The sequence below is a fragment of the Astyanax mexicanus genome, chromosome 14 (genome assembly GCF_023375975.1).
Source record: "Astyanax mexicanus isolate ESR-SI-001 chromosome 14, AstMex3_surface, whole genome shotgun sequence".
NCBI lineage: Eukaryota > Metazoa > Chordata > Actinopteri > Characiformes > Acestrorhamphidae > Astyanax > Astyanax mexicanus.
In genome coordinates, this window is record NC_064421.1 from 48905196 (window position 1) to 48918929 (window position 13734).

Genomic DNA, 13734 nt, shown 5'->3' on the forward strand with positions numbered 1-13734 from the left:
ACACATGTTCTCATTTTCTAACATTTGATTCTAGTACAAAATGGAAAATACTAGAGAATAAAGACTCAATAAGCTAACCATGGCACTTTTTGTATCTGGGGTAAAATGTAGATAGATTAAAAATGAGATTATCCTCATAAATAGGTGGAATACGAGTCTTATGTTTTAAGTTTTCAGCGTTTTATTCCACCGAAAAATAGAAAATACTACAAAGTAAAGGCTCAAGATGCTAAACATGCTATTATTGTGTTCTGAGGTAAAATGTTGTTTGAAAATGAGCGGATCCTTTGTAAATAGTCTGAAAACAAGTCTTACATTTATGTTCTCATTTTCTTACATTTTATATTCCACCAAAAAATAGAAAATACAGAATAAAGACTCAAGACTTTGAAAAGCAGATCAATGTTCCTCCCAATTTGCCAACCTAGAACTAGAAGACTCGACAGCATCTCATACATATTCAACAACACTGACATCTACTGGCTGCCCACAGACAAGACAGATCTGTTAGTATTCAGTATGTATTTCCACAAACAGCAGACAGGACTCCAATTAGACCCGCAGTTTATTTCTTTTTCAGAACTGCTGCTGGAATACAAATGAAATCAGCATGAATCACAGAGACTGTTTACAACACCGGTCACAACAGCATGTTTATGTAGTCCGTATTTCACTGGTCCAGCAGAACCAACAGTTGTTAAGAGTAGCTGATAAAAGTATGTCCATATATTGTCACATTATTTGGAAGCGTTTTGAGACCATTCACAAAAGTTAACGCATATTTGATCACCAAAACTAATTAAAATACTAGATTATATGAGTTAAAGTTGGGAAATTATAGGACAATCCAAAAAACAACTTCATATTAGGGTCTGGCTTGTTGTCTAGAGAAGGGGGTAATCAATTCCAGTGATTTATGGTTGGTGTTCAGCACAATCCAGTGATTTATCTGCTCTAACATCTTCATCACTTAATTACCCAGAAGTTTAACCCATGAGAGCCCAGATCTATGTCTGAATATTGATACCAAATCCAAAATTAAAATCAGATAAACTCAGTGAACAGCTCATTCTTATTTCCTTTTCTTACTGTGGGCATTTTAAGGTTCTAGCAGTATAAAGTGCTGCCACTATGATCAGAAGATCGCCGGTTCGAATCCCAGTCATGCAGCTTGACATCAGCTGCTGGAGCCCTGAGAGAGCACAATTGGTTGGTCTTGCTCTCTCTGGGTGGGTACAGTACAGTAGATGGCGCTCTCTCTCTTTCCCCTCATCACTTCTAGGGTGATGTGGATCAGCACAAGGCTGCGTCTGTGAGCTGATGTATCAGAACCGAGTCGCTGTGCTTTCCTCCGAGTGTTAGTGCTGTGATGCTACTCGGCAAAAAGATTTCAAAAAGAGGCGGAGTCTGACTTCACATGTATCGGAGGAGGCGTGTGATAGTCTTCTTAACCCTCCTGGTGTTGAAGCATCACTAGTGATAGGGGGAGGAGTTCTAATGTGTGGGTTGGGCAATTGGTCGTATAAATTGGGGAAAAAGTGGGATAAAAATTTGAGAAAAAATAAATAAATAAACTGATGATGTAACATAAATACTACGAAGACAACAATTACATAACTTTTGTAACATTTTGTTCAGGAAATCATGTCAGAAATTAGTTATACAGAATGTAAAACATTTCATTATTAAAGCAACTGAATTGGCAAAATGGTTACAACGGATCTTTAGAAGCAAATAATAGCTAGTTTTATCTCCAGCACTCCTGACATTTCAGTAAACAAGGTCAGATGAACAAACACATATACAGCTCTGGAAAAAAATAAGAGAGCGCTTAAAAATGATGAGTGAAGATGGATGATCACAAGCCATCAAACCAAACTGAACTGCTTGAATTTTTACACCAGGAGTAAAGCAGCATAAAGTTATCCAAAAGCAGTGTGTAAGACTGGTGGAGGAGAACATGATGCCAAGATGCATGAAAACTGTGATTAAAAACCAACCAGGGTTATTCCACCAAATATTGATTATTTCTGAACTCTTAAAACTTTATGAATATGAACTTGTTTTCTTTGCATTATTTGAGGTCTGAAAGTTCTGCATCTTTTTTGTTATTTCAGTCATTTCTCATTTTCTGTAAATAAATGCTCTAAATGAGAATATTTTTATTTGTAATTTGGGAGAAATGTTGTCTGTAGTTTATAGAATAAAACAACAATGTTCATTTTACTCAAACATAAACCTATAAATAGCAAAATCAGAGAAACTGATTCAGAAACTGAAGTGATCTCTTTATTTTTTACAGAGCTGTATATCCAACCTTGGGCTATAGAATTATGGAATGACTAAGCTCTTTTCAGTATCTCTGGAATGAGTAGTTTGTAGTAACGTTGATACAGAAATAAGTCATTCAACACCAAAATGAGCTCAGCTGTTGTGGTTGAATTAATATTAATGATTAATATTAAGTTCTCACAGCATGAATTCTAACATCTAGTGTAAAACCTTCCCAGAGGAGTAGAAGCTGTTTTTACATCAAGGTTGTGGAACAAACTGGCTATTAATATGCTTATTTTCAGAACTGAATCAGAATTTCAGTTGTTACACACTTCAGGACATATAGACTAAATGAGAATGTACAAAGACAATGAAAAATAACTAAACTAAATAACTAAAATACATCAGGGTTTAAGAACCTCAAAGCTCATGTCTTCAATGACAAAATACTGTATTTTTCACATTATAAAGCACACTTAAAATCCTTGGTTATGTTATACAAGAGTTTCGAGTTTCAGTTTAGTTCTCCAGCACCCAGACTGGAACAGTATTAGCCGCTAACCACAGCGCTAAGCGCTAGCTCTTTCACCGTTTAGAGGTCAGTATATTGGACTATAGTCTGCATGTTTACTGTGTTATACAAGCTACGTGGGAAGAACCGCTAGCTAATATCGCCCTGATTTACCACTAACCACAGTTAGCTGCTAATGCTGCTAATGCTGCTGCACCCAGCCTTAGTGGAAATCTGGAAATTTAAGCTTACTGTAAATAAACTGAAGCACTTTACTCACCCAAATAAACAGGTTTCAGGAGGGAAATCTGTGTAGATTAACATCCAGCACTCATTTGACTTTAAAAGAGATCTGCTGAATTGTAAGGAAAACATAGCGACACCCTTGTTCCTTATTTGTGTCGCATAATACGCCGTATAATCCGGTGATCCTTGTGTATGAAAATAGACATTAAATGATGGTGCGCTTTATAATCCGGCGTGATATGCAAGTACGCAGCTGCATTCCCCTGTAATTGTTTATTTATTTAGCTGCTATTGCTGCTGCACCGAGGCTTAGTGTAAATCTGGAAATCTTAAGCTTACTGTAAATAAACTGAAGTTCTTTACTCACCCAAATAAACATTTTTTTTAGGAGAGAAATCTGTGCAGATTAACATCCAGCACTCGTTTGACTGTGTTTAAAAATTACAGTTTACTTAGCTTAGCTTTACAGGTCTCACCACTTCAGAATTAGAGGGAAAATATGGTGAGACCCCTGTTCCTTACTAGTGTCACATAATGTCCCTTATAATCCGGTGTGTCTTATGTATGAAAATAGAGCAGAAAATAGACGTTCACTGATGCGGTTATGGAGATAAGTGCGCCTTACAGTGTGAGAAATACGGCATTAAAGTATGCAGCTGCATTCCAATGGGAATTTTAATTTAGTGTCTGTCATCCTTCATGCAGGTAAATCAGTCACCTGTACACCGTGTGCAGTACAGCACTGAGGACACACTCAGTCTCAGACTGCAGCTGAACTGCCCGCTGGTCATCAGAGTCTATTGGAGGTGAATGATGGAGTTTATTTCTCTGGGCTGGAGTTCTCCTCCTCATCAGGCTCTTCAGCAGTGTGATCTGTGCTGGAGGAGTGCTGAGCTTCCTCTCGGCTGTGTGACGGCAGGAGGAGGTACTCCAGCTCTTCAGCACTGATCGCTACGCGTTCAGGAGAGAGCCAGCGCTTCAGCTGCTCCAGAGCACTAAAAACACACAGACAGGACAGGACATACAGTTCAGTTTTTCTACTCACACATGCAGTTAAAACACTTCTGGAATACTCCACTGAATGGGAGCCAGTTGCTTGTTGTAAATCTTCCAAATTAAACTTATTTTTAAAGTATTTGTCCAGTCTGAATCTAATATTAAATCAAACATACTTGTATAGCGCTTTTTACAACTGATGTCATCACAAAGCAGCTTTACAGAAACATAATAATACATGTATTTAACTATTCAAAACATGTAATTGTCAATATCAGGCCTCTTTACTGTACTTACTTTACTAATCTGAAGATGTTTACAAAACTCACGTAACATTTAAAAAGCATGTTCAAAGGCAAGTCCACTAATTCCTTTGATTTCCTGTCAGGATAGTCTTTATTTAAAAAAAAAAATGACTGCATCTTCAAATAATTTATATTTACAGGGTTTATACACTTTTAACCATAAAGTTCCATGCTTTTATAATCAAAATTGATTATAGTAGGCCTAAAATGAATCGGACACACAATTTTAAATAATAAAATGTGAGTCAGATCCTGAGAGCTCTATTGTGTAGAGACTAAATTACTGAATTAACTCTGAGCTGACGTATTTGTAGCTCAAAATAGATTTTCTCCATCGATAAATGGAAACACAAAGATTTGTAGACCAAATTTCCATGACTTTTCAAAGCTTTCTGTGGATTTTTATCCAAAATTAATCCAGGCCTAGAAAGTTTATAGTGGGGACAGGTAACAAATGCTATTTTTTCAGTGTTCTAAGTAGTTTTTAATTATTATTTTAATAATAAAATGTATTTTAAAGTTTTTTTGTGTTCACATTTATACATGTAATTCCCTCGGGACAAAAATGGCACCCATTTGGCGGAGTACGGCTTCTCTTTTACACCCTTAGGAACAAGTGAGCCCAGGTGTGAACAGGGCCAACATTAATCAACAGTATGTGAGCAGATTTTTAACCTAATCAAAGTTCAAAGTTTAATGCAACCGTACTCTGTTCATCACATTCTACCCTCTTATGTGTAGAGAGACACTAAGAATAGTGCTTCCTTTAAATCACATAAAATAACACTGCAGTAAGCTTCCCTAATCCTCACTTACCTCTGATCCAGATCTCCTTCTTGGAAAAGTTCTGAAGCCTGAGCATCATGAAGAAACCTGTCCCAACACTCCTTCTTGGCCTGAGACAAGGATCGCAGCATTTCCCTTGAAGTTACTTCATTCGACTGTCCTTTAATTCTTTTCAAACGGTTTTCTGCAATGCAAAAGTATATGAACTAAAATATACAGCAAACACAGATGTACAAAACATAACAGGGAGTTCTCACTCTCACTGAATGTTGTTGAATTAAAACTCTTAGAAAGAAACACATTTCAGAACCCAGAAGAATAAACAGCTAGATAGATAACCAGTAAAAGGTAACATGGTAGAGTTATGTTGTTACCTAAACTTGCGATGTACACTTCAGAATCTGCCATTGGTTCCCAGGGGCTGAAGGTGCTGCTGGGGGAGGAGGTGAAGTTGGTCTGGTTGGTCTCCTGGGTGGGAGGCTGGAATGAATCAGTGAACCGTCCGTCACCGGGTCCTTGCTCCTCCGGTTCCGGCAGATTAGAGCAGATCTCGGACCAGAGCTCCCCACTGGACCGGGTCTCCAACTCAGATTCAGAGTCCTCGATCATAACTGTGCTGTAGAAACGAGCAGAGCGTTAAAACACATAAACAGTGCTGTAAACAGTGTAACAAAGGATTAGTTTCTCAGGGGGCGTCTGTGTGAAATATTTCACACTTCTACTCTTTAGTGATAAAACTCCTGCATCCGGACTGTAATTGAAAAAACAGGAGGATTTGTGAGTTTTTAGGCTTTTTACTCAGTCACATGACATCACGGTGTTCAGTAGCTCCTCCATTTCCACTCACTGTGCGCCCAAAGTGTAATTACGGTGTGCGGCAGTGGACACATAGCTATTTTATTAAAAGCAAGGAGAAGAAACTCAGAGATGTGCGTCCGGACGGGACTAAATTTACCGGAGGACCACAGTTCAGCGGTGTAACTATATCTATATCTGCGCAATGTAGCTAAAACAGTGTAACTGTGGCTAAAAACAATGTAACGTTAACTGTAGCTACATCTTCACTATGTAGCTAAAAACAGTCTAACTGTAGCTAAAAACAATGTAACTGTAACTACATCTTCACTGTGTAACTACAAACAGTGTAACTGTATCTATATCTGTACTATGAAGCTAAAGCAGTGCAACAAACATTGTTATGTATTATGTATCTAGAAAATGTGGCTAATCCTTTCCCCACACTTACCTTTAATAAAACGAGTAATCAGACGCTCAGTAAACAGATATTAAACACATTAACAGCTCATATTGTATATTTTCTGTTCCAGACCCGTTTTTCTGTATGTAAACACAGATAAAGCTAGCTTAGCTTCACACCGCCACTCCGAGACTGTGTGTAAAGCCGGCGGGGGCGGGGTTACATATGTTTTCATTTCATTGGACGGCAAACTTGTCAATCAAACAATCCTCGAATGTGATTGGCTGAACCTGTGCGTTTTGACCTTCTCTTCCGTGGGTAGGTCCATGAGCGTAGTTTCCTTTAGGGGGAAGTTTATATAAGGTGTATTTATGTCAGATCTTTTTAACTATTCTTTATTTTATAAATATTACAGGATAAAAGAGCAGCGCGGAGAACCCGGAAGTAGGTGTGCGGCTGATTCTGCTGTTCGGCTGATCTGAGGCGGGTTTGTGAGTGAGATCAGAGCTCGTGGTTATTTTGTAGCTAATTCTCAGATTAATGTAGTAACTAGTTCAGTGTTTATAGTCTCCGCGGGTTGTTTGATCTCTGCTGCAGCGCGCGGGTTTAATGTTCCGGCGTTTCTGCAGGTGAGGTGAATCTGGCGGTACCGCGGTGTTGGGTACGGTAAATGTAGGCCGGTGAGGCGCGCGGAGCGGCGGCGTGAAGGTGAATGCAGGACTACAGGTAAGAGTCTATGTAGGAATCGATGTAGGAGTCTAGGTTGGAATCTAGGTAAGAGTCCAAGTAGGAGTCTAAGCAGTCTAGCTAGTAGTCTAGTTAGGAGTCTTGGTAGGGCTCCAGGTAGGAGTCTAAGTAGCAGTCAAAGTAAAAGTCTAGGTAGGTAGTCCAGGTAGGAGTGAGTGTATGTAGGGCTTTATGTAGAAGTCTATGTAGGAGTCTAGGTAGCAGTCAAGGTAGGAGTCCAGGTAGGAGTGAGTCTAAGTAGCAGTCAAGGTAGGAATCTATGTAGGAGTCTAGGTAAGAGTCCATGTAGGAGTCTAGGAAGGGCTTTAGGTAGAAGTCTATGTAGGACTGTAAGTAGCAGTCTAGGTAGGGCTCCACGTAGGAGTCTAGGTAGGGCTTTAGGTAGGAGTCTAAGTAGCAGTCAAGGTAGGAGTCTAGGTAAGAGTCCATGTAGGAGTCTGGTGTTCACTCTGGGTGGGTAGATGGCGCTTTCTCCCCACATTACTCTCAAGATTGGTCAGCAAAGCCATCTGTTACTTGCAGTTCAAAAAGTAGTGGTGGCTGGTGTTAGTAGTGACTGGTGGAGCACTAGCGAGAAGTGGGTTGAGTAATTTGTGCTCTAAATTGGAGAGAAAATGTGATAAAAGTAGATTTTTGTCACTCATTTTTGCAGGTGGTCCTATTCAGGAAATGCAGTGTGTCCTCAGGCTAGCTGCAGTGGCGTTCCCTATGGGTTTGCTGCTTTCCAGAACAATGGCGTGGATATCGAGTGGCAAAACACATCCAGAACTCATAAACCGTTTACGAGGTACGCAACTAATAAACCTGTAAAGGTGAGAATATTGTGTGTGTATAAGTGTGCCCAGTGCAAAATTGGTTCACTTATGACACACACACACAAACCTGTGTTTACTGCAGGGTGGTATATAGTACTGAAAGTCTCTTTTTTTGTTATTTAACAGAACATGGAGTTATTCGTAGTGATCGAGTGTTTGAAGCCATGCTCGCCACTGACCGGGGGATCTACTCCAAAGACTACCCTTACACAGACTCTCCTCAGTACATAGGTGAGTTCCTACATCAACAGACTAACCAAAATGTTTATAAATTTGGTAAATAGGGAAATATATATAATGTTGTTTTGCTGTTTTTAAAGGATACAAGGCGACGATCAGCGCTCCTCATATGGTAGGTAAAGAACAAAGACATCTTCTGAGCAATAAATCATATAAAAGATACGTTTGGTTTGTTAACGATGCTCTCAGTCTCTTTTATAGCACGCTCATGCTCTGGAGGTACTTGGTGATAAGTTAACTGAAGGAGCGTCAGCGCTGGATGTTGGATCAGGAAGTGGATATCTTACTGCTTGTTTTGCAAGAATGGTGAGCCTTACTGTTTTTATACTCTCTTAAACATTATCTAATAATAAATGGTTGTGGTACCAGTATGTATAAATTACATACCGGCCAACATATACCTGATCAGCTTTATTGAGAATTATAACTAAGCTTACAATATATATATATATTATGTTAAAGCAGCATTGTGAGAGAATTTCCGGTTGTTTGTTTGTTTGTTTTTTGCTCCTGGGCTCCCTCTACGATGCTAGTGGTGGTAATAAAATACACAGCTATGGTTAGCAACCTTACTGAAGCTTAGTGATTAGCTGTTTAGCAGAAAAATGGCTACATCACATTGTTTGTGTGCTGTTGTTGAGACCTGACAACCCCGATTGTGGAAATGGGGCAGATTTTCATGATGTACTGCACAGTTCAAGTAAGAAAATACTGGCTAAAGCTTAGTTGATAAGAGCTGCCAGTGCTTAAACTCAACATATCTGATGATACATCCTGATCATGTTATGAGCTACTACAGGAAATATAATCCCAAATGTCCTTTAAACATACAGGTGGGTCCCACTGGAAAAGTGGTGGGGATCGAGCACATAGATGAACTAGTGCAAGCCTCAGTGAAAAATGTTCGAGCCGACGATCCAGAGCTTCTGACCTCCGGACGGATCAAGTTAGTAGGTGAGGCACTTAAAAAATGAACATTTCATGATAAAAATTGGTAATCTAATTCTTTACTTGCAATAATTTGGTACATAATTCACATTATCATCAGTATCAACCTTCTCAGTGTGCAAAAAATAAAATATTTACCTTTCCTGGCACTGTCTCAGTCTCAGTTTAATAACAGCTGTGTTTCTTTCCCAGTGGGCGACGGCCGGTTAGGTTTCCCAGATGGGGCTCCTTATGATGCCATTCATGTTGGGGCAGCAGCACCAACTATCCCCAAAGCGGTATGAACTGTAGATCTGTAATCTGACCTTATTTACACTTCTGACCCACAACAGTTTCAGCAGAACACGCTCAAAATATCTGCAGCTAAAACACTGGTCTGTTTCCTCTCTTTTACCCCCTCAATTTTACACAAATATGGCAAATTAATAATGCAGAAATTTGAAAAAAGTAAAAGTAAAGTGTATTTAAGAAAATATTTTTTTAAGTATACTTAACATGGAAAAGTACATACATTTAGCATTAAAATTAATACATACTTAAATTTGTATTATTTCGTACTATTATGACAATTTAAGTATATTTCAATTGTAATTAATCTAGATAAAAGCATTAGGTTGTGCTTTTAAATTTGCTTTTTTCTTGAGTGTTTGTGTGTTTTTAAACATCATTTTTAATACACTTGAAGTATATTGTAAATGTACTACTTTGCATATTGATGCACATTTTGTGTACACCTTAATAATACTGGACAAAAAACTACACTAAAGTGCACTTTAAGCTGTATTTAATGCCACTACATATATTTTGTCTTAACAGAATGTTCAATTTAAAGCATATTTCTTAAAAAACATTTTATGGAAATACAGAGAAAGTATATTTAATGTGTATTTTTATAAAGTATATAAAAAAAGGAAAATGTACTTTAAGTATGCTTTACCCTTATTAAACATACTTTTAATGCTCTTAAGTATACTTCCTTTTCACAAGAAACAATATTTGAAGGCCTTTTGTAATAAAATCTCTGTATTTATGATCTGCAGCTCCTGGAGCAGCTGAAACCCGGCGGGAGGCTGGTTCTGCCTGTTGGTCCAGAGGGGGAGACTCAGGTTCTGGAGCAGTACGATCGGCAGAGTGACGGCACTTTTCTCAAGAAAGCGCTGATGGGCGTGGTCTACGTTCCACTGACCGACAAACATCACCAGTGGCCAGGGTACGTGTTCTTATCCATGATTGTTGGACTGAGAAAAAACTCCAGAAAAGTCCAAAGTGAAGTTTTTATTGAGACTGCACTCAAGTTATATTACATCCAGTTCCAACTAAATTAAGTAAAGCTAAGCTAAGTATACAAAACTGTAATTCTATTTTCTTTTAAAGTCAATCAAGCGCTGGATGTTAATCTAGACAGATTTTTCTCCTGAAAACAAACTGTAAAGTGCTGTCACTTATTTACAGTAAGCTTAGCTTTCCAGATTTACACTAAGGCTGGGTGCAGCAGCATTAGCATTAGCTGCTAACGGATTGCACTAGCAGGCTGTCCAACAAATGCCGCACAACAGCACTAGACTGAGGAACCCTGACTTTTCTGGTAATGCTGAATATGCTTTAATACGGAATGTGCCTTTCGCCAAAAAGTAGTTCCAGAACAATTGAACTGTAACAGAACTGTAACTACAAAACAGTGTAAGGTTTATACGTTAGCTTGAAATCAAAATTGGGGATTAAGGCGGTTAGTAAACATTAGGACCTTATAATAACACTGAAACTTATGCATTTATGTGAAAGCTGTGTGTTTGTGAGCATTTCTGCCTGTTTGCTGAGTGGACTGTGGTTATGTTAGCGTAGCTTGCTTTAGCCCAGCATTAGCTTAGCTTAGCCTAGCCTGGCTGATTACCGTTCCGTCAGCTAATGCTAATACTGCTCCAGTCTGGGTGCTGGAGAACTAAACTGAAACTCCTGTATAACTCTGTACTTCATTGGAGTGTCTTTACTGCTCCTTAATACCTGACTGATAGAATTCATACATAAGGAGCACCGGATTATAAGCAGCTCTGATGATGATTTTTGGGAAAATTAAAGCAATTTAAGTGCAAAAATCGTATAGTGTGAAAAATATGGTACTACTAAAATCCCTTTTATGGACTGCTTTAAACATGCATTTGTTGACAAGCTGAGGAGCTGAGAGATACAAAACCGCACTATTCAGAATATGAAACAAACAGAAATAAACGATAAAAGCTGTAATGTAATGGTGAGTCCTGGGGTTCTGCGAGTGTGAACGCTGGTCTGTTTCTCTCCCCAGCGGTGAGCTCTGATTGCAGTGTGGTTGCCCCTGCAGGAGGTGGCTCTGGTGCTGCAGTGCAGCGAACACTTAGGAAAGAGTGCAGACCTCTCCACCTCCATTCATCCTCCACTCCTCCTCCTCTCATCCACTCATCTCAACCTGCTGCTTAGCAACCCACCTGCCGGCCCATCCAGCCTCTCTCCAGCTTCCTGTTTACCGACTACAAACAGGACTTCAGAGCCGAACACAGACACATGTTCCCCGACTGCTCTCATCTGATATCAGACCGGCTTTGTTCTTCATTCTTCTGAAACTCAGTGATGTAAAACCTGCCTGAAACCAGGAACTCAGTTTTAGTGTTTGTGTCCCTGCATTAAGATCCCTAAATAAACACTGTGTGCACTTACACTTCAGAAAAAGGTGTTTCAAATACGTCATAAACTGATAGAAGTGAAGCTAATCACATTACTTGTAAAATTAACCCATTAATGTCCGCATCTGAAATGTTCTGGCACATTTACTAGTGCTAGTGCATCTCAAAAAATTCAAATATCAATGAAAAGTTACTTTATTTCAGTAATTCAGTTGAAAATGTGAAACTCATATATTATATAGCTGTATTACACACAGAGTGATCTATTTTAAGTGTTTATTTCTTTTATTGTTGATGATTATGAAGCTTACAGCCAATAAAAACACAGAAAATGTTTATTATATAAGACCAATTGGTACTTTTGGTACTCAATGTGGGCAGTGTGCAAAGTCCTGCTGAAAAATGAAATCCACATCTCCATAAAAGTTGTTATCAGCAGAGGGAAAACACTGCATTGACTTTGGACTTGATATAACACAGTGGACCAGCACCAGCAGATGACATAGAGATGCGGATTTTATTTTCCAGCAGGACTTGGCACACTGCCAACACTGGCAAAAGTACCAATTGTTCTTATATAATATACTAATTTTCTGAGACACTGATTTTTGGGTTTTTATTGGCTGTAAGCTTCATAATCATCAACAATAAAAGAAATAAACACTTAAAATAGATCACTCTGTGTTTAATACATCTATATAATATGAGTTTCACATTTTGAACTGAATTACTGAAATAAAGTAACTTCAATTTCAATGATATTCTAATTTTTTTAGATGCACTTGTATATGGACATTACAGGTAATGTAACAAACTCAAATTGGTACAGATTTTTCTTTTGTTGTTGAAAGAGAATAAGTATATATTTGCAATTATTGCAAACAAAACAGACAGAGGTATCAGTAGCATTATTTGTTTTTTGTTCTCATGAGAGTAAAGCATTAAAAAATGGACTGCAGTGTTTGTGTTGATAAATATCTGTAACATAACCAATTTAAAAAATACAATTATCATAATTTACAGTTGTAAATGCAAGTTTGTGATGACATTTTTGGCACTTATCGCATAAAATATGATATTTACACCATGAATTAAGGGCAGCATTAGACCAGTGGTCACCAACCCAGTGCAGGATGTACTGTAGGCCTCTGGGATCTGAGTTTTAAAAAAACAGCTTTAGTTTCCTGATACCACTTGCAGGTATTGGACATGAATGGGTTAATGTATTATGACTGCTGTGATGTATAATTTCTAAACATGATAAATCAGTGTAATATTTTTAATAATAAATATGGTTATCATTATTAAAGTGCATTTGCAGTGATTCATTCTCATGTCATCTAATAAACACAAGCGAATAAGTGGGATAAGTATGTATAAAACGTGTGTTTTTATTAAACTAGCTGTGCACTTTTAAAGTTCCACCAATGAGTTGTCGAGCTACTTTAATCTTGTTAATGGTGTTTTCTTGAATGAGTAATGCTATATACCCTTATCACTAGTGTGGTAGAAACTGGTTGCATCTGTCTGATTCACCGGTGGACCAATCCTGTTTTAGAGCAAGGAGAGAACCGCCTACCTAATTAACATACAAATACAGAAATAGTGAATAAAGGAATGTGGACATAAATACATTAAGAAATGTGTAAATAAATAAATATATAAAAAAAATGCATCCATGAAGAAATGTGGAAAATACATAGAGAAGTGTGAAGGTAAATGAATAACTACATGAAAACGAATAAACAAATAAAATAACTTGTTTGTGTTTGTGTTTAAATGCATAAATAAATAATTGTATAAATACATCAATCATAAAATAAAGAAACAAATGCTTAAATATATAAATAAACAAGCAAATAAATGCAGAAACATCCCAATGTAAAGGTTCATGCATGGGAATATGGAAACAGATTACTGATATAATATTAAGTGTGTACATTTTTCATGACAAAATGTATTTATTAATGTATTTAATTATCAGTACAATAATTTATGCGTGTGTTTATTTATA

At 37.8% G+C, this 13734-nt stretch overlaps 2 protein-coding genes across 4 annotated transcripts; one reads left to right on the top strand and one right to left on the bottom strand.

The window, feature by feature from the left end:
- Positions 1-547: 547 nt before the first annotated feature.
- Positions 548-6537, bottom strand: ccdc32 (coiled-coil domain containing 32). Its single transcript, XM_007237198.4, has 4 exons — positions 6365-6537; positions 5493-5734; positions 5149-5302; positions 548-4026 (listed from the first exon to the last, which is right to left on the bottom strand). Exons 2-4 carry the CDS (start codon positions 5725-5727, stop codon positions 3852-3854), a joined length of 564 nt encoding a protein of 187 aa, XP_007237260.1. The 5' UTR covers positions 5728-5734; positions 6365-6537; the 3' UTR covers positions 548-3851.
- A 78-nt stretch (positions 6538-6615) lies between these two features.
- pcmtl (l-isoaspartyl protein carboxyl methyltransferase, like) lies at positions 6616-13029 on the top strand. Of its 3 annotated transcripts, XM_022672534.2 has the most exons (11): positions 6616-6634; positions 6732-6807; positions 6946-7042; positions 7716-7850; positions 8005-8109; positions 8199-8230; positions 8320-8424; positions 8952-9072; positions 9259-9344; positions 10107-10276; positions 11402-13029. In XM_022672534.2, exons 4-11 carry the CDS (start codon positions 7733-7735, stop codon positions 11436-11438), a joined length of 774 nt encoding a protein of 257 aa, XP_022528255.1. In that variant the 5' UTR covers positions 6616-6634; positions 6732-6807; positions 6946-7042; positions 7716-7732; the 3' UTR covers positions 11439-13029. The 3 variants fall into 3 exon arrangements, with proteins under 3 accessions (XP_022528255.1, XP_022528259.1, XP_022528257.1); XM_022672538.2 differs by lacking the exon at positions 6616-6634 and having other exon boundaries at positions 6648-6807; positions 11366-13029; XM_022672536.2 differs by lacking the exon at positions 6616-6634 and having other exon boundaries at positions 6648-6803.
- Positions 13030-13734: the final 705 nt, after the last annotated feature.